Source organism: Myripristis murdjan, chromosome 21 (genome assembly GCF_902150065.1).
Source record: "Myripristis murdjan chromosome 21, fMyrMur1.1, whole genome shotgun sequence".
Classification (NCBI taxonomy): Eukaryota; Metazoa; Chordata; class Actinopteri; order Holocentriformes; family Holocentridae; genus Myripristis; species Myripristis murdjan.
This window is the reverse complement of record NC_044000.1, coordinates 916,995-935,928: the sequence shown is the minus strand read 5'-3', so window position 1 is coordinate 935,928 and position 18,934 is coordinate 916,995. Positions and strand designations below refer to the sequence as shown.

The 18,934-nt window shown below is 40.8% G+C and overlaps 2 protein-coding genes across 5 annotated transcripts in view; both read right to left on the bottom strand.

Annotated features, from left to right (window-relative positions):
- kif5c (kinesin family member 5C) overlaps nt 1–8,648 on the bottom strand; it is a 54,256-nt gene extending 45,608 nt beyond the window's left edge. The window contains exon 1 of the mRNA XM_030081243.1: nt 8,413–8,648. Coding sequence (XP_029937103.1) covers nt 8,413–8,538 — 126 coding nt within the window. The 5' untranslated portion in view covers nt 8,539–8,648. The remainder of the gene's footprint in view (nt 1–8,412) is intronic.
- A 1,137-nt stretch (nt 8,649–9,785) lies between these two features.
- The window catches only part of epc2 (enhancer of polycomb homolog 2 (Drosophila)), a 35,328-nt gene continuing 26,179 nt past the window's right edge, over nt 9,786–18,934 (bottom strand). For 2 of the 4 annotated variants that reach the window (XM_030081214.1, XM_030081216.1), the window contains exons 11-14: nt 18,436–18,578; nt 15,021–15,174; nt 12,241–12,532; nt 9,786–11,133 (exon numbers count right to left, since the gene is read on the bottom strand). In XM_030081214.1, coding sequence (XP_029937074.1) covers nt 11,064–11,133; nt 12,241–12,532; nt 15,021–15,174; nt 18,436–18,578 — 659 coding nt within the window. In that variant the 3' untranslated portion in view covers nt 9,786–11,063. The remainder of the gene's footprint in view (nt 11,134–12,240; nt 12,533–15,020; nt 15,175–18,435; nt 18,579–18,934) is intronic. The other 2 variants (XM_030081215.1, XM_030081217.1) reach the window with 1 other exon arrangement.

Sequence of the window (18,934 nt, the reverse complement as noted above, 5' to 3'; positions counted from 1 at the left end):
CAGGTCAGGTTCGGTCATGTCTGTGTTATTTTAGGAAAATTCTAATGTACAATAAATAAAAATGATGGACCTACTGTCTGTTCCGGACAACTTCCTGATAGTGCAATAGTTTGCATGACGTCACTGAGTACGTTTACATGCACACCACATTCCGGTTCGGGTCAATATTCCGGTTAAGGTAACTGCACCGCGGCAACTGGAATATTCCGTTTATATGCTACTTGGCAGTATCAGCATATTCCACTCTCTTACGTAATGTGACACTCAGCCGCGGGGGGCAGCAGCATGCATATAGGCGTCTGGACTGCCGGAAATACAGAGGAGGAACCGGAACAAGAAGAAGAAGAACAACAACAACAAAAACCGTGCAAACGAACAAGAAGAACAACAGGTTGCGTTTAGAAGTGGAAGAATGCTTGTCTCCAAGGTGCATCTTCATTGTCTTGTGCTACTTGCACTTCTGTACCACAAACTAACAACAACACTACTGCTGATCCATTTTGTTCTCAACAATGGAAGATGCGAATGTGAACAGTTGGCGATCGAGTTTATGGACCTTTCCTGCCAGCTTATGCAGTTCACGCCGGCCAGAGCCCCCCGGAGTCTGTGGATGAAGGTTCGAAGCCAGGACTGGTGGGAACGTGTTGTCCTAAAGGAGTTCACGGATGCAGACTGGAGAGAGAACTTCAGGATGTCCGAGCGTCCTTTAACAGGCTGTGCGTGTTGAAACCGTCATTTCTCCTTCTGCTGATACCGTGCGTACACCTGTGCCTCTTCGTCGTTCAACTTCTATCTGAGCTCAGCAAGAATGGCAGTGGAGATCGCCTTTGGGAGGCTGAAGTCCAGGTGGCGAGTCCTCCTGAAGTGCAGCAATTTCCATTTCATATTTGCCCCCTACATGATTGCAACATGTTGTTGTCTTTCTCCGTCTGCGAGAGGGAGAAAGAGCAGGTCCACCCCGCATGGGCAGAGGAAGCGGCATCTCTCAAGAGGCAGTTCCCGCAACCGGTGCAACACGCAGGCGATGCCCACAACCACGATGATGCCATGTCTGTCTGACAAACGTACATGGCTGCACACTTCCCCCTTAGAAGGCGCCTTATGTAGGAGGGACAAATATTTGCTGACAGCAAAAACGTGCACAACTAAACACTTTACAAGATTGTAAACTGACACAGCTGTATTTCAAAAAGTATTTTTATTTGACACGTGCTTGTTACATGTTCAACAAAATTAAAGTACTCTTTTCTTCAAACTGGTGTTGTGAACATTTCTGTAAGCATATAAATGGAATCTTCTTACAACTGTACATTAAAGTATCACAGTTCAAATGTAAAGTGTTAAATGCTTCAACAGGTGCATTAGGGTCACTACAGGTGATGTACAGACGTGCGTCAGTGCTGTCATCTGCATGGTTATAGGATGCCGGTGTACTGGTTCTTGGGGCCTGTGTTGGCGTGTGATGTCCAGGGTGGCCAAACATGCTGTACATCTCCTGGGGCTGTTGCTGGAAAGGCTGTGGCTGGAGAGGCTGGGGCTGCGGTGTGGCCTGGGCTGGGAACTGGTGAAGCGCTGACATGATTTGGCTGATCAGGAACCCTGTTGAGCGAGCTGTCTCGGCCATCACTTGAGAGAGGATCCTTTCCTCTCGTGCGTAGCTCAGATAACAAATATACAAAGTCCAACATTTAACAGAGCTAGAGTTTGCTATATTTTAATTTTGGTGTATGTTGAAATGATGGATGAAAGGATGAAAAGATGAATGAAAGGATGTTGCTAGTTGTAAACATCCGGGGTGCTGCAGCCGCTTGTTTCCCCTTCGGCCAGGGGAGTCGGCAGCTTTCAGCTTCTCACACACCTTTTAAAAAATGATGCTATTGCGGTGTTTTCTCCCGTCGATATACTCCATGATGTTAAGGTCTTTCATCAGCCTCAGGTAGACTGCAGTCTCCTCCTCACTCCAAAGATGTGGGGTCTTGCTGCTGCTCTCCATGGTGTCCAATGCTGTTTACCAACTTGTTCTTCTCGCTTGCAGTAGCCATAGCAACAAAGACGCCCCAGAATTCCTTGCGAGTCGCGCATGCGCAGTCATGACTGAATATTTCGGTTTGGGGCATTTTCCGACTAAGGTGTTTACATGCCCCAATATTCCGTTTGGAACAGGCATATGCCAGGGGTCTTATTCAGAATTCTCTCCAACCGGAATATGACCTTAATCGGGTTCGGTGCGTGTTTACATGACACATGCGCAACCAGAATATTGTGAATATTCCGAGGAAATTGAAATATGAGAGGAAATTGGGCAAATAAAGCATAAATGCCAAAAAAAAAAAAAAACTTAACAAAAAATTCATTTTTAAAAAGATCTACAGAATGACAACTTGAGTTGACCATGCCACAACATTGCTGATATGTGAGATTACTTCCTGTGTGTTGCTCAAACACACAGGAAAAACTACTGCCAACCAAATGATGTTTCGGGGCCAAAGAGGGTAGAGCAGTCCTTAATTTCTTTTTCCAGAAATGCTGATGGAGGTAGGCCCTGAGTTGACCATCTTGTCTGTGGTAATAATACACAGATAAATGGCTGCTGCTTCACAGATCCTGATATACTGATTTGACTGGGAAAGAGCAGGCTACTCTGTTCAAGCTCTGTGTTTCCAGCTCTCCTGCTAAGTCTCCTGCCCCACTCTGCTTCCACCCCCCTGCACCCACTATGCTGTACGCCTGGCTTCACTTTGCTCACCAGGCTCTTAGCATATATAGCACAGTTCAGTAGCTCTGATTGTTGCAGTGTCTTACCTTTTTCCCTCTTAGTTTGATTTGTTTTGTTTTGTTTTGTTTTTAAACTCAACCTGTTCAGTTCTGTCTTTACCTCCTGATTTTACCTCTTGCTAATTTCTACTTGCTTCATGGTTTCTGGAAGTAGACTCTTGTTCAGATTTAGTCGAGTCATTATTGACTTATCTCTATAACTGCCTTTCACCTATGTGTCTAAACTTGGGTGAAATCTCAAATCATAACACTCCCATGCCACACACACACAAAATGAATAAAATATCAACATTAGCAGTAGTCAGTTGCAAGGAAGTAGCCATTAAAGGAAAAACTCTACCCTCAGATACTCTTAAACTGCATGATATCATCAATCCATGCAACAAAGCTGTCCAGAGTACTGTAAGATTTTTGTCCTCCAACTGGAGTGCGGATCAGGCCGCAACCCAACCCGAACCTGAGAGCACAGTGACTGAGCCCAAAGAGCATTCTGTGTTTGAACCCGACCTGAGCCCCAGATTTTGCTTGTCCTCCATCGCTAGGTTACATTTACCGCCTGAAGTATCCCAAGTGTTGCCTTCGGCATTGTCACTTATTCTCCAGCACTATACAGGAAGTTGGCCAGAACAGACAGCAGGTTCATCATTTATATTTATTTTGGGTTATTTCACTAAAATAACCAATGGGTCCTGACGGGCACAGGTCAGGTATTCGCACTCTACCTCCAAAATAGGTTCATATGTTCAATGAAGAAAACAAACAACATCAAACTACTTCTGTGTCTGTGGTGGCTGCTGCTCCTCTGATGTGATACAGTAGGTGCAGAAGTTACCAGATCTTTCTGAATGTTGATAATAGGAAAAATACAGTTATAAACAATAGTTTTAGCAAAACTATAATCCTTGTGCACTAAGTAGTCATATCTACATTTGAGTTTTGAAAAGTGATGCTTATGAAGTGATGTTAAAGCATCTGTGAGTGGATTTTAAAGAATGTTAGCTGGGGGCAAGTCCATCTCAATGGCAGGAGGCTAACAGTTAGCATATGGAGCATCCAGCCAGTATCCAGCACTCAGAAACAATGAGAGCAAGAGAGCACCACTACTGTCCTACAGAACAGCTGGGGAATGCCTTCTGCCTTCTTGGCAGACCAAGAAGCATCAGCTCAGATCTTATTAGTGCCTAAAGAAGAAAAACAGCATCATTACTGAAGTCAGCCATGGATCAAACTCTGTGTCATCTGGCCACTGCTGAGATAATGATGTCTTAAATGAAATGGATAAATGACAAGAGTTTGAACTGCCCTTCAAGTGACACAGCCAACTGGAAGCAAACACACAAGGTAGAAAAACTACAATGGAGGATGAAGTCATGTGCTCATTATTAGGATTGAGATCTGTCTGATGCCTGTGTATGACTGGAAAATCTTAGTTTTGGTCAACAGATGAAAAAAACAGGATTATTATGTAGGGCAACAAAGATAATGAAGACTTAGAGTTTTTTTTTTCATTTGAGGTCATTTTATTTGCTCTGGTGATTTCTGGGTTTAGCAATGCTGTTATAAGTTATAGAGCAATACGCAACTCAATCATGGTCAAGTCCCAACACTAATGCAGGTGTACAAAACTAGTACAAAGAGAGCCTGCAAGGCAGATGAAATGCCTTTAAATAGACGGTCCCTATAGGATTGGAATATGCTACAGATTTTCATTTAGGGCAAGTCAGTATTTACTTTACTGTACAGCACTTTGGCCCCTGTTGTTCTTTAAAGCGCTTTATAAATAAAGTTGGATTGGATTGGATTGGGGAAAGAGGAAGGCAATGAGAATGATGAAAATGATGAAGAAATGATCAACAGAGCTGAGCTAAGGAATAAGATTATATCTCAACAAAAAAGACACAAATGTCTTTGTCCTGTATATCTTTCTTGGAAATCAGGCTCTAACCTAAATGAGTGTGTGGACTAGCTGATAGAGTGTATGGACTAATTAGCACATGGATTGAAGCGGGGCTTCCACTCCAGGGTTACACTAACCATAATAAACAAAGGACACTTTGAAGTTTCAAATTTAATCCTCATTTGGAAAAACTACATAAAATTATTTTTTTGATGAGTGTGTGGAATTGTGTGCAAGTTTGATGCATTCACTTGAAAAAAAAAAAAAAAAAATCTGCCTTGTTTCAATTCCATTACAATGTGCCCTATGATTTCTTGTGAGACACTACTTATCATTTCAGTTTGGGAGGTATGAGAGAGATAGGTGTTATGTGACCAGAGGTTGCGCCAGACTTTTTTGTTGTCTGTCATTTTGACTGACAGGGTCATAAAAATCCTGTCATAATCTATTTTTACCAGTCACTTTAATTTTTTAAATGATAAGAAGGACATATTCATTAGCATTTCTTTTTCATTCATTTTTAATTAATATTCAGTCCAAAGTTAGCTGAACAGAAAATCCAAACCGTATCCATTTAAAGAAACTTCTGACACTCAACTGCCGTGACATTTTGTATGCGGCAAATTTCATCATATAACATATATACATTATTTGAAATATTAACTATCTTGTAACTATCTATTGCTACATTGCCCATTCTACTCTATCCAAGCTCATCGCCATTTATTCTTATTAAGCCTGCAATTAAACTAAAACCGCCTTGATTTATTTTGCTTTTTATGGTTGTAGAATTGTCATAATTGTGCAATGACTGAGTGATTTCGTACACCATCGGAAAGCTCCGGTTGTCTGCTCTCAGAAACTGTCGGATTTTTCTTTGATCGCACCATTGGTTCAGGAGTTACGGTATGAGAAGCTCTTATTACAAACAAGTGACACACCGGGGACTATTCTGTGACTGGACGGTCAAAGTTTCAGTAGTCCTACGGAGTTACCGTAATGGCCTGTATATAGGCGCAAAGCTCCGTTTCTCCAGTTCCCGACATTTTTTTTTAAGTTTCTGTATGTCATAAACGGTCTAGGAGATATCGATATGTAAAGCAGGCATGCTGAATCCTGTCGGCGCCGACATCATCGGCGTTAGAGACGTCTTTGCTGTCTTCCCCGGGCTTCATGAACCTGCGGTCCATCCTGTAGGTTGCAGTGCGTCACATAGACATACCGGCATATGTCTATGTGCGTCACTGAAGGCTAACGAGGCTCACTTTCGACGCCACATGGAGCGCCTGATTGTCAACACCCAAGTCCCGCCCCAGCCCTACTTCTGATTGGCTAGTAGGCCTATTGTTAGTGTGGCTGAGAACGAAAGCTGTGCTTCTATTGGATCCAGAGAAATGTCTGTTAGATAAAGCTGGCCGAACCCTCTTTTTTTTCCGCACTCACACCGGTACGCTGGAGATCTGGCACGGTGCCGGACTGCTATCAGCCCTGTCATTGCCACCAAGTGGTCAGGGGTGTGAATTGCAATCTGTCAAAATGACAGATGGCCTTCAGATTTTTCCGTCAACGTTTAAAAAACCCCGTCAATGACGGAAAATATTCGGTTAACGCGACCTCTGTATGTGACACACTGGATTTCTAACTGAAATCCAGTGTGAATAAGTAACAAGTGCATAAATGACAAGAAGGGGCACTCTCAATTAGAGCAGTTACAAAGTGCATTACAAGAGATCATTAAATATTTATATTTATGGCACTTTATTTATTTATTATTGCTACTATCTGGAGTGGATTTCTCCAAAACAAATTTTGTTGTATTGTGATACAATGACAATGAAGATCAATCAATCAATTAAAAGCAGCATGCATCAATATATCATTTGTCAATATAATATAATGCAATACAATAATCTCTGACTTGACATTCATTGCGGTTTATTTCAAATCAATATAAGCACCCAATACCAGACTTTTAAGTCAAGATAGACACTCAATAAGTAGCCTAGCCCTAGCTGCGGAGCTAATGGTCCCTTTGAAATATATGGAGATGGCTAGGCTAGCGGCTACAAACATAACAAACAGTCACCAGTTCACTTTTCAGTTCAGTTTTACGTGACGACGTCAGGCACACTCGCAACGGAACACAGCGGTAAGTGGCTCCTAAGAGTTAGGGATCGTCACGGTGAGTATAAAGCGATATATCAAAAAAAAAACTGCTAACAACTCCAAACCCACCAGCAGCAAACTGACGCAACCGTGGCTCAGCAGCCGCGAAACTACTTCCTGAAACCCCTATACGTGGCACTAATTGGCGGCACACCGTCACATGACAGCATAACGTAATTACTGAGAGGGAACAACAGTTACAATACAAATTCACAAAAAGAGCACAGAAATGAAAATTACAGAAACCCTGAATGCCACTGTGTGTTTCATCTAGCCAATGACAGGCAGAATAATAAGAATCACTTTATTGTCAACAACAAAATTAGGAAGTAAGTTATAAATGCCCTCTTGTCCTGACCGGGAATAGAACCCCCGACTCCTTCATGGCAGGCAGAGACACTGACCGACTTGCCATCAGGGATTGTGATTCGTTGACTAGTTTGGGCTCATTCTCGATTCATGTTGTGCTGTGCCTGATTATTATTATTGTAATATTATTATTATCCACTGATGTTTATGATACGTGAAGGAGCTCAGCTCCCTTTTTTTCAGAGCTAAAAAAGTGACAGAAATCAACATCATGCTAACAATCTAACTTGTGCTAGCCAGGTTTTTATTTATTATTTTATTTATTATTTATTATTATTTTATTTACTACTGGCCACACACCTCACCATTAATTAACAGAAACCTAAATGTCTTTCATATCAGAGTCAGGGGCGGTCTGGGGCCTCATGAGAGTCAACTTGGTGGTCCAGAACATGTAGATGTTTGAAAAGCCCCGAGCTAGGCCTGTAAACAGAGGGCAGAATGGACAATCCTGTTAGCACCCATTCCACTGCTAGTGTCAAAATATCACCTCCAACACAGTGATCCCACAGAGAATGGATGCTTGATGTTGACACCTCTAAAGTTAGTTTTGTTCTCATAAGCTGGAAAATGTAGGCTATGCTTTTGTTGAGATTGTAAGACAGTCAGTGTTCCTGTTTCAGTGTGGCTGTGTGTGTTGGCTCACAGCAGTGATGAGAGCTCAGATCATTCAGCTCAGCTCCACAATAAGAGCCCTCTCCTCAGCTCTCACAGCGGCTCTTTGTTCAGTAACATTTCCAGTTATTAAAAATCTAAATGAATAGCGATGATTGAGCTATGATTGGTATATCTCCACATCTATCACTTCAGTTGTTCAACAGTCATAGCAAAATATGCTGAAACAAAGTTAACTGTAGGCTAGATTCTTTTTAATACAACCTGTATCTGTCACTCACACACGAGTTATGCCTCATCAATTTACTAGATTAGTCTCTAAATCTTTATTGCGTCATACGATCAACCATATGTAACTCATATGGTAAAACTACATGCCCAATGCTCATTTCCCAAAAATAACAAAAACAGCTGTTCATACATGCGAGTCGACTCATTGAGCCGAAGGACTCATCACTGAAACACAAGTACCAGCCTATTGTTTCTGTGAAAAGGGTGGATGTTCGCTTTGCAACACACACACACACACACACACACACACACACACACACACACACACACACACACACACACACAGCTGTTTGACTCACGGTCACCACCACGGTGTCCTCTCCGTTGAATTTGGGGATGTATTTGTCTCCTCTGCTAAGCTCCGCTTCATTCAGCGGCCTGAAGCGGCACATCACTCGAACGCCGCACTCGGCAGCATCCATCATGTCGACGGCACGACGGGAAACCTCTGATTTACTCAACAGAAAAAAAACCTCCCTCGCCTCAAGCCTCCCTTGCTTTAGACAAGCTACATTAAACTCAGCAATCCATGGGAAAAAACACACTATTCCAGGCGTCCCCTTCTTAACCCACTATTGCATTCAGAAGCAGACTGAGGGCTGAACGAAGAAACTGCTGCGGTGGTTGACTGAGCTCAGGATTTAACCAAACCTTCTCTGCTGACTTTCCCTTTTTCACACAACACCTTGCTCACCACCCATCAGCAGCCGAAGCTTTTACAAGCACCGATTCTGTCGTCAGCCTCCCACCTAGATGGAGCCCACCCAAGACTGTGCAGCAAAGGACCATGGGAGTTGTAGTAATTATGCGAGAGAACTCGCTTAAAAAATAGATTGAGCTTGGAAAATTAGTCGTAATTGTCGTAAATTTACAGGAAAAAAGCTCGGGATATTTTCTGACAATCAAGTGGTAAATTTGAGAGGGGAGTTTTTCCACAAATTTGTGAAAAAAAAAATCGGAGAAATTGTTTTTCTTTTACTTAGAAGTATTTCCTTGTTACTAAATCCGATTGTATTTGTAAGAGTTTTTTTTTTTTTTTCATACGTTTGTGACTAGGTCTAATAGGACTACAATGCATAAAGCCAAGATTTGACAAATAAATACATGAATACATACATTAACAATAAAATTACAAAAAAGCGATTAGTAAAACATTAAAAAGAAACCTGCATTGATAATGATTAAAATTATATTTAAGCGTCAGCTCAATGACACTGGACATATTTCTTGTTTAAATGCTTGCGAAAAGAAAGCTGCTCTCAGATGCCTTTCACAAGCATTTAAGACACCTGAGAAAATCAAGTTGATTTCTTTCAATAACATGAGAAAAAAAAGGTGATAGGTGAAATTTGCAAAAGAAAAACCCCAAACTAGTAAAAAGTGACCAGAATGACAAAGTTCACAAAAAGAAAAAAAATTAACTCTCCCAAACAATTCAAAAAAATTGCAAAACATTACTAGAAATAAAAATAAAAATAAAAGATAATAAAAAATGAGTATTTACTGTATCTATTATAATATATATTTAAAATTAAATAACATAATTGCTATACGCTTACCACAAAAAAGTTGTTTAAAAATTACAGGAATATTTCCCAAATTCCCCAATTCTAACAGAGGAAATTCAATTGTTATGAATTAAAAACTCAGTGAAAGAGAAATTTCAGAGATGTCATACAGTATAGATGTATTTTTATTTCCCAGCATTTTTTTCTGAAACACTCCAAGAACAAGTAACAGGGAAAATGTCTGTCTGAAGAAATAGTGCATCAACACTAGGCATGACACTGTTAACTAAACAGTTTTTTTTCCCTCTATCATCTATACAGGATTCATGGTAACTACACTGACAACGGGAAAGGCCAAGCACTGACCATCAGACATCGTTTCAACATGTTACTTGCCCCTAGACCCAGGGTGAGAAAAAATAAAAATAAAAATAGTCACTGCTTGGCTGCCCCAGGTCCAAAGGAGTAGTCACTTGCTTTATCAATTATTCCAAAGTATACACACAATACATAGACTATTCTATTCCTGTGTTCATTGGCTTCAAGTCCCTACCCGTTTAAAAAGGCAAATATATTATAAAAAAGGGTTTCCTGCTTTACATTTGCAGTTTGAATCTTTTAAAGGATGCATATATTTGTTATTTCAATGTGAATTTAAATAAATAGGATCCTATGAAGACAATGGCTAGAGTTTGTCACTGATTTTGAAAAAGTCAAATGAAAAGCAAGACGAGTTATTAAAAATTACAAAAAGGACAAATTCCTGTGACACCAGTGTGACAGAAAATTTGCCTGAATGGAAAAAATGCCGCTAATCTATTTACAAAGGTCACCAACTTCAATTTGTGAAACCAAATCATGTGCTCAGTTTTCCATTTGTGGAAAAAAAAGCATGGAACATAATATGCTAGCAAGATTACAAAAGAAAAAAATCTCATCGTTCACTGACATACTTTGACAATTTGTTGCGGTGAAATACAAAATGTAAACATTGCAAAATAAATAGTGAAGCAGTGACACAGGACCCATGCTCATGCTCATGATCCCAACACTGTTGCATTTGTGCATTTGAATTTCATTTGCATTTTTCAAGTGCAAAAGCGTGATGACAAATTTGCTTGGATTCAAGTAACAGAAAAAAAAACATACTAATGATACAAATATACTATTTTACAAGGTAGTGATATTCCCAATTTACAAAATGTACATGTATAATATTGACAAATTGGTTAAAATATTTTTTGATATGCTCGATTCTGTATAGGTCCTTGTGTTGTGTCCCCTCAGTATTGGGGGATGGGGGCTTGCATTCTTCCTCTGGGAGGTCACTGCTTGTCACATTCACCGGTCTGATCAGCGAGTGGGGGGTGATTGACGATAAGTGGGTGAATGGGAGATGGGAGAGAGAGACAGAGAGAGAGAGAGAAAGAAAGGGGGTTGGGCTAGGTAACCTCCATGGCCATTGTGGTCTCCGATATTCCATTCAAAAGTCTCTCTGGCTCATGATTCTCCCTGTGAGCAACAGATAAAGGAATCAAAAATTGCAATTCTGTTCACACAGCACTCAGTGAATATCACGTTGGGAAAGAACTGAGAAAAAATTAGGCCAATATTTGTTGTTCAAAACAGATCTGCATGGATGTCTAGCTGTCAGTACATGTAGAATGTCTGAAGGAGTGCAGCAAATTCACTGTATTTGTTTCTTGTATTGCCAATAGTAGATGTTGTGGAATTTATATAATGGGTGGATAGTGTGTTTTTTTTGGACTGGTTGAGGGTAGAGGGGAGCCTATGAGCACGTTTACATGCACACCATATTCCTGTATTATTTGGAATATCCACAATATTCCGGCTGCACATGAGTCATGTAAACACGCACCGAACCCAATTAAGGTCATATTCCGGTTGGAGAGACTTCCAAATAAGACCCCTGGAATATGCCTGTTCCAACTGGAATATTGTGCCATGTAAACACCAGAAAATGCCCCGTACCGGAATATTCAGTCACGTTGTTGCTATGGTTACTGCAAGCGGGGAGAACGACATGGCGAACAGCATGGCGAAAAGCAGCAAGAGCCAGCATTTTTGGAGTGAGGAGGAGACTGCAGTCTGCCTTCAGCTAATCAAATACTTAAATATCATGGAGAATATCGATGGGAGAAAACAGAAATAGTGACAGAAGAAGACTTCTTCTTCTGTCACTTCTGTCGTTCTTCTGTCGTACTGCTGCCCCTCACGGCCGAGTGTCGCATTACGTAAGAGAGTGGAATACGCCGCAACACGGGAACATGCCAAGTAACATGTAAACGGAATATTCCAGTTGCCGCAGCGCAGATACCTTAACCAGAATATTGACCCAAATCGGAATTAGGTGTGCATGTAAACGTAGTCAATGTCTCACCTCACTGCTTTGTCTGTATCTGTTTGACATGATAAGAAGTCAGTAAAAGACAGAGCTCTGCCAAAATTTGGTTGCTGGGTTTCTTCCTGCTGGTTGTACTTCTCAGTAGCCACTGCTATCCTCAGTTAAATAAGGGACATTTCACCGTCAAACCCTTACAGTTACACAGTTGCATAAAATGTAAGATGTAAATAAAAGTTAAGTTGATTTATTTCTACCTGGCCAGGTTGCTGATGGTGCTGGCAGGTGTGACCTTGGGCACATGGTCCAAGGTGGTGGCCACAGTGGCAAGCTTTAAGGCAGATGGCGAGGGGGCGGAAGGCTGGGCGCTGTGGTGGTGGTGTGCAGGAGAGACGGCGCTGACGTGATTCCTGTGGTTGGGGAGGGACTGCAGCGAGGAGGAAGAGTGGGTGGGAAGCAATGGCCCTCCAATGCCAGAAGAAGACACGCGCCCTGAGATCCCTGCCCCGCTATGAGATAAGGTGGCGGAGTGGGGAGGTCTGGAGGTCCCTGTGGAGGAGCATTGTAAAAGGCTATGTAACTACAAGGCACTGTATTATTAGTAGGGCTGTAGTCAATCAGAGAAAATCTTGGTGGACTAAAGTCCTGAAATTTCGACCAAAAGTCGACTAATCGGGGGGCAGCGGGAATACAAAAAAAAAAAAAAAAAAAAAAAAATTACTATTTTTAGATCAATTAACTGGACAGTAGCCTGCCTGCTAGCCTTCTCTGCCTAAATGAATTATAAATAAACATTAACAACAAGTATTTGCAGTATATTAAATCGTTTTTGACCTAATCATTTCTGCACTGAATGATCATACTTTCACGCGGGATACTCCCGATTTTTAACCCTATCTCCCGCAATGTTCCCGGTCAGTAATTTCTCCCGCTAATCTCCTGATTTTACAGAGAAGGAAACAAGTCAGATTGTGGGGGGTATTTGTTGCAGTATCTGGCCATAACTGCCAACACTCCCGTTTTTCCCAGGTTTCTCATCTCCTGCCGCCCTCCCGTTTTGTCTTTTCTCCCGGGAATCTCCCGTAATTTACAAGCCCCAGTTTTGTTTGTTAATAATGAGAAACGCACAATAACAAAGGGTTTATTTTGAAAGCTGAGACCGAAAGCCGCAGCAGCTCCGTTAGTTTAACAGAAGCTGAAACACACGGCGAAATGTTTAACTGTAAATAAAAGTGCGCATTTTCCAGCCTGTGTCAGACAATGCCTAGTTTACTGACTAATTATTAAAAACCCGGATGTGTTGTCAATCTTAACCGGCTCGGCAGGCACTAATATCCCCGCACATCTTTTGCTGCTCCCCACTACAAAAATCTCCCGGATTTTACTACTCAAATGTTGGCAGGTTTGTGAATGACACACTGGAGTCGGTTGGCTCTGACAGCGTTGCATCACGTGCACCTACTCAATATCATAGCCTATGATTTCCGTTTATGTCAAGCTGCCGTCGTCGCAGGTGTGTGCGCCTGCAGTTATAAAACGATTAGACTAAAACTTTGAAATATGCCAATTCTGATATGTTTATACTCAAAACTGACAGAGCAACCTAACGCAGACATGTTAGCTTACCGTTTTAGGTGATATGCCATGTTGGTTGTTGAGCTGTGGTACACAAACTGTTGTTTGCAAAGTTTGCATTCGACTTTTTTTCCATCTATTTTGGTAAAATGCTGCCACACTGACGACGTCTATGACATGGTAGAGGACTAAATGTTCATTAAACGTTCTTAATTAAGCAAATAGTCGGAAAACCAGACCTAATTTTTTCTTCAATTCAGAACATACCGGCCTACCTATCTGTCTCCGCCAGTGGGTTGGGCTAATCCAAAATTGTGAAAAGAAGGGGGGTGTTCTGAAGACAGACTGTTACCTGTGAAACCGTTTGTTCTGAAAACACCCCCATTAGCACTTAGTGCTTTACTCCTGATAAAATTAACACGGCAAATAATCGACCAATCAGATTTTGGTCGACCAAGAACGTATCGACCAATAAATCGACCAGTCGACTAACAGACTACAGCCCTAATTATTAGTATACAATAAAGTACAATTTAATTCATTGAAACTCTATACTTTCTCCAAATGTATTGTTTAAGGTGGCATTCCATTTCTGTGTCAGCTCCAGAGGTTGGTAACATGTGGATTAGAAGAGATAATGGACCATCCCAGTGCCAATGCCTGATGCATTTACGCACATTTTACATTGTAACTAACTATTTTGCAAATCATGTGGGGGTACTAAACATCATCAAAATCCCTTGATTTTCAAATTGAATTCAAATTTTTGGTTGAAACACCCACCTAATAATGCTCTACTTCTGTGGCTTAACAAAGTCGTTAACATTCAAAAACCACACAACTGATAATTGGCTGTGGAAAGCAAATGTTTCCACAGGGACTATTTTCCAGTGCTGCTGCTTTTCGGAAAACGAATGTGGAGGACTTTTATTACAGTGATGGATATAGATATAGATTTTGTAGATGTTACATTGAACATGCAAAATCACTGGCATGGTCCTTAAGCCTATATGAAAGAAGATCACATCATTGTCTCTGGCTGGAAGTGCGGGTGGATGAACCCATTCTGAATATAGTATACATAACAATATCTATATAAAATGGAAAACAGTGAGTTTGTACAAGAAACTAAATTCAAAATGTGTCACTTGTATATTTAAGCATATATCTAATACACTTGATGTAAAGTACAAGGCCCTTCAAAAAAAATATATCTGAAGGGCTTTGTCTTAAGCTGTGTTTAATAGTAGGCCTACACAAAGTTACTTCGCAGGTTTGTGTGTTTATATGTACTTCGATAATCGGGTGATTTCCCACACAGCCTTTCTGAACTGTTCAGTTAGCTGCGCTATGCCACTTTAGAGCCAGGAAAAACTGGCCTTTGTCCAGAGATGATGGCAAAAAGTACAAGCCTGCATACTCACAACAGACCTGTGGTGTAATTACAGGTTGACAAGCTTACCTGAAAGATGGAGGACACCATTGACACTGGTCTTGTGGGGTTTGTTTTCATTATTGACATGGCCCAGCGGCGGTGCACTGACCACAGCAGAGGCAGCAAAGTGGGCGCTAGCAGAGTCCAGAGTCTTCGACACACACTCACTGTAGCAGGCAATCTACAAAACAGCAGCAGACTGACCCTAAGATAGTGGTTGGAATCACCAGTGATCTCATGATTTGATTTAATCACAATTTTTCAATTAATCAGGATTCAGTTATTAAGTGCAATTTGTGACACTTGTGTGATTACAGCCATAAGGGTCAAAATGTCATATAGTGCAAAACACCAGCCATAATTCAAAAAATGCATATATTTCAATTAATTCAGTTACACTTCTTTTTATTTGTACCTATCAACAGAACAAACACCATACTCTTATTTTGTGGAATCAATCGAAATTATCCAACATATCTCCTAGACTTCAAAAATCTCTTAGCTAGACGTTTTTGTGCGGAGTCACTAAATTCACAGTGAGAAATAAAACAAAGCGTTGCTTTGAAGTGAATGTTCTGCCTCACTGGATGCAGCCATGAGTTCTGCTGTTTTTATCTGAGCTTCATTAGTGTAGAGTTAATAAAATGACAATGCTGTCCGGAGTTTTAGTGATTGGTTAGGTGTGACACTCAGTATAAACACTTGCACCTTGGTGACCACAGCATAGCTACCACTACACTTCTACAAGGATTTTAATTATGGCGTGTTATTATCTATGTTATGCTGTTTGTTATGTTGCCTACACTCGTGTGGAGAGCAGAGGAGTGCTAAGCATCGTCCAAATTACAGATATAATAATATAAACTAGTGTAATAAATTATGCATTCAGGAAGTGTTCAGAGCCCCTTCACTTTTTTCACTTTATGTTGCAGCCTAATGCTACAATCATTTATATTCATTTTTTTCTCTCATTAATTGTAGAAATGTTTGTAATTAAAAAGAAAAAACTGAAATATCACGTTGACATAAGTATTCAGACCCTTTACTCAGTACTTTGCCAGCAATTCACCATTCCGACGCTGAGAGCGCACATAGTTACTGTTGCTGTGTCTCACAAGCCATTGCCCTAGCTCAATGTAATCACCTGGTCTCACTTCGGCAGTTTAGTCCAGTAATTTTAGGCCAAAATTGGGGTCAACCTAGGACAAATTGCAAGAGAAGCAAAATCAACTGGTTTTGTATCCTCAGTTTGTCCTGAGTGAGGGAAAAAAAGTCCCAAGGAATCCCATTGGTGAAAAGTTTTGAAAATCACCTATATGTGACCATATAATACCAAAAAACACCCTTTTTAACACACAGGTGATGGGGTTCAACATTTTACTTTCAGATATCACTATAAAAATTCACAAGTTGATTACACACACAAAGACAAGAAAAAAAGTCAATTACAAGTTCTTTGAATTATTCTGTTTACACATGCATATCACACATTATCTGATTTGATATGCGCTAATAAGGAATATAAGGAATAAATGCCAGAACAGATATTTATACAGTGAATTAAAAAATTACTATATATATAGTAACCTTGAATAAAAAAGTTACTATATAACAATGAATTAAAAGGTTACTATATATATAGTAACCTTTTAATTAATTTAATAACTATTTATTCCAATTAGCGCATGGAATGGAGTGGAATTATTCCAATTCCATTTATTCCAATGAGCACATATCAAATCAGATACTGTGTGATATGCATGTGTAAACAGAATAATTCAAAGAACTTGTAACTGACTTTTTTTCTTGTCTTTGTGTGTGTAATCAACTTGTGAATTTTTATAGTGAAATCTGAAAGTAAAATTTTGAACCCCTTTCCCCTGTGTGTTTAAAAGGGTGTTTTTTTGGTATTATATGGTCATATATAGGTGATTTTCAAAACTTTTCACCAATGGGATTCCTTGGGACTTTTTTTTCCCTCACTCAGGACAAACTGAGGATCCAAAATCAGTTGAGTTTGCTTCTCTTGCAATTTGTCCTAGGTTTTTTCATAAAATTACTGGACTAATAGTAGGCCTGGATTGGGAGATTTTCTGCCATTCTTCTTTGCAAATCCTCTCAAACTTGGTCAGGTTGGATGGGGTCCGTCGGTGCACAGCCATTTTCAGGTCTCTCCAGAGATGTTGGATAGGGCTCAAGTCAGGGCTCTGGCCGGGCCGCTATAGGACATTCACAGAGTTGTCCCTGAGTCACTCCTGTGTTGTCTTGGCTGAGTGCTTAGGGTCACTGTCATGTTGGAAGGTGAACCTTCGGCCCAGTCTGAGGTCCTGAGTGCTGTGGAACAGGTTTTCATTGAGGATATCTCTGTACTTTGCTCCATTAGCTTTCCCTCAACACTGACCAGTCTCCCATTCCCTGCTGCTGAAAAACAGCCCCACAGCCTGATGCTGCCACCACCATGCTTCACTGTTGGGATGGTATTGGGCTGACCGGTGCCTGGTTTCCTCCAGACAACATTTGGAATTGAGGCCCAACAGTTCAGTCTTGGTTTCTTCAGACCAGAGAATCTTTTTTCTCACAGTCTGAGAGTCCTTCAGGTGCTTTTTTGCAAACTCCAAGCGGGCTTTCATAAGGCTTCAGTCTAGCCACTCTGCCATAAAGCCCAGATCAGTGGAGGGCCACAGTGATGGTTGTCCTTCTGGAACATTGTCACATCTCCACACAGGGTCTCTGAAGCTCAGTCAGAGTGACCAATGGGTTCAATGCAGCAGAATCTTTTTCGTAGCCTTCCCCAGATCTGTGCCTTGCAACAATCCTGTCTCTGAGCTCTGCAAGCAGTTCCTTTGACCTCATGGCTTGGTTTTTGCTCTGATATGCATTGTCAGCTGTGAGGCCTTCTATAGAGAAATTTGCGCATTTCCAAATCATGTCCAATCAATTTAATTTAACACAGGAGGACTCTAATCAAGGTGTAGAAACATCTCAGCAATGACCAAGAGAAATGGGAGGTACCTGAGCTAAATTTCAAGTGTTGTTGCAAAGGGTCTAAATACTAATAATACTGGTATTTCAGTTTTTTTCTTTTTTAATAAATTTGCAAACATTTCTAAAATTCTGTTTTCATTATAGGATAGATTAATGAGAGAAAAAATGAATTTAAAAGATCATAGCATCAGGCTACAACATAACAAAAGTGAAAAAGTGAAGGGCGTCTGAATACTTTCTGAATGCACTGTATATCGTCATATCACACAGCCCTAGCCCAGACCACCTCACAATGTGGTCTGAGCAATCTTGTGTCAATGTGTCCTCAATGTGTCTTTGGTGCATTCAACACCTGTACTTGGAGCTGTCCACCTGTAATAAGATCACCCAAGACATATTTTGATGCGAAGTGTGAACAGAGCTAAAGTATGAAAGTATATGTTGTGTAAATGGCTACCTGTATGTTGTGGCGTTCTAGTAATGAAGACTGCTTGGAGCATGGAGTTGCTGCCTGTTGCTGCAGCTGTGCCAGCTGCTGTTTCTGCATCTGGGCAAGCTGCTGCTGATGGTCCTGATACTGCTCCTCAGTGATGCCCCCTGCTAGCAAAGAGAAAACATATCCGATCTACAGTTCATGAAGACTTGCTATGCATTCATGCTGTCACCAACATGACTGACAAGTTCAAAGGAATTTCATTTATTTCTTATGGAGCTGAATGACCATGGAAACTGACATGATGATGAGATACATGATGAAAGTGACAACATGTGGTCACAGAGAGTGAAGCAGCATATAAAAAACGGCAAATGTCATATAACATATATACATTATTTGAAAATAACCCTATTAACTATCTTGCAACTATCTATTGCCACACTGATCCCATTCTGCTCTATCCAAGACCAGCGCCATTTATTCTTAACGCCCTTATCGACATCTTTGCCGTCTTCCCCAG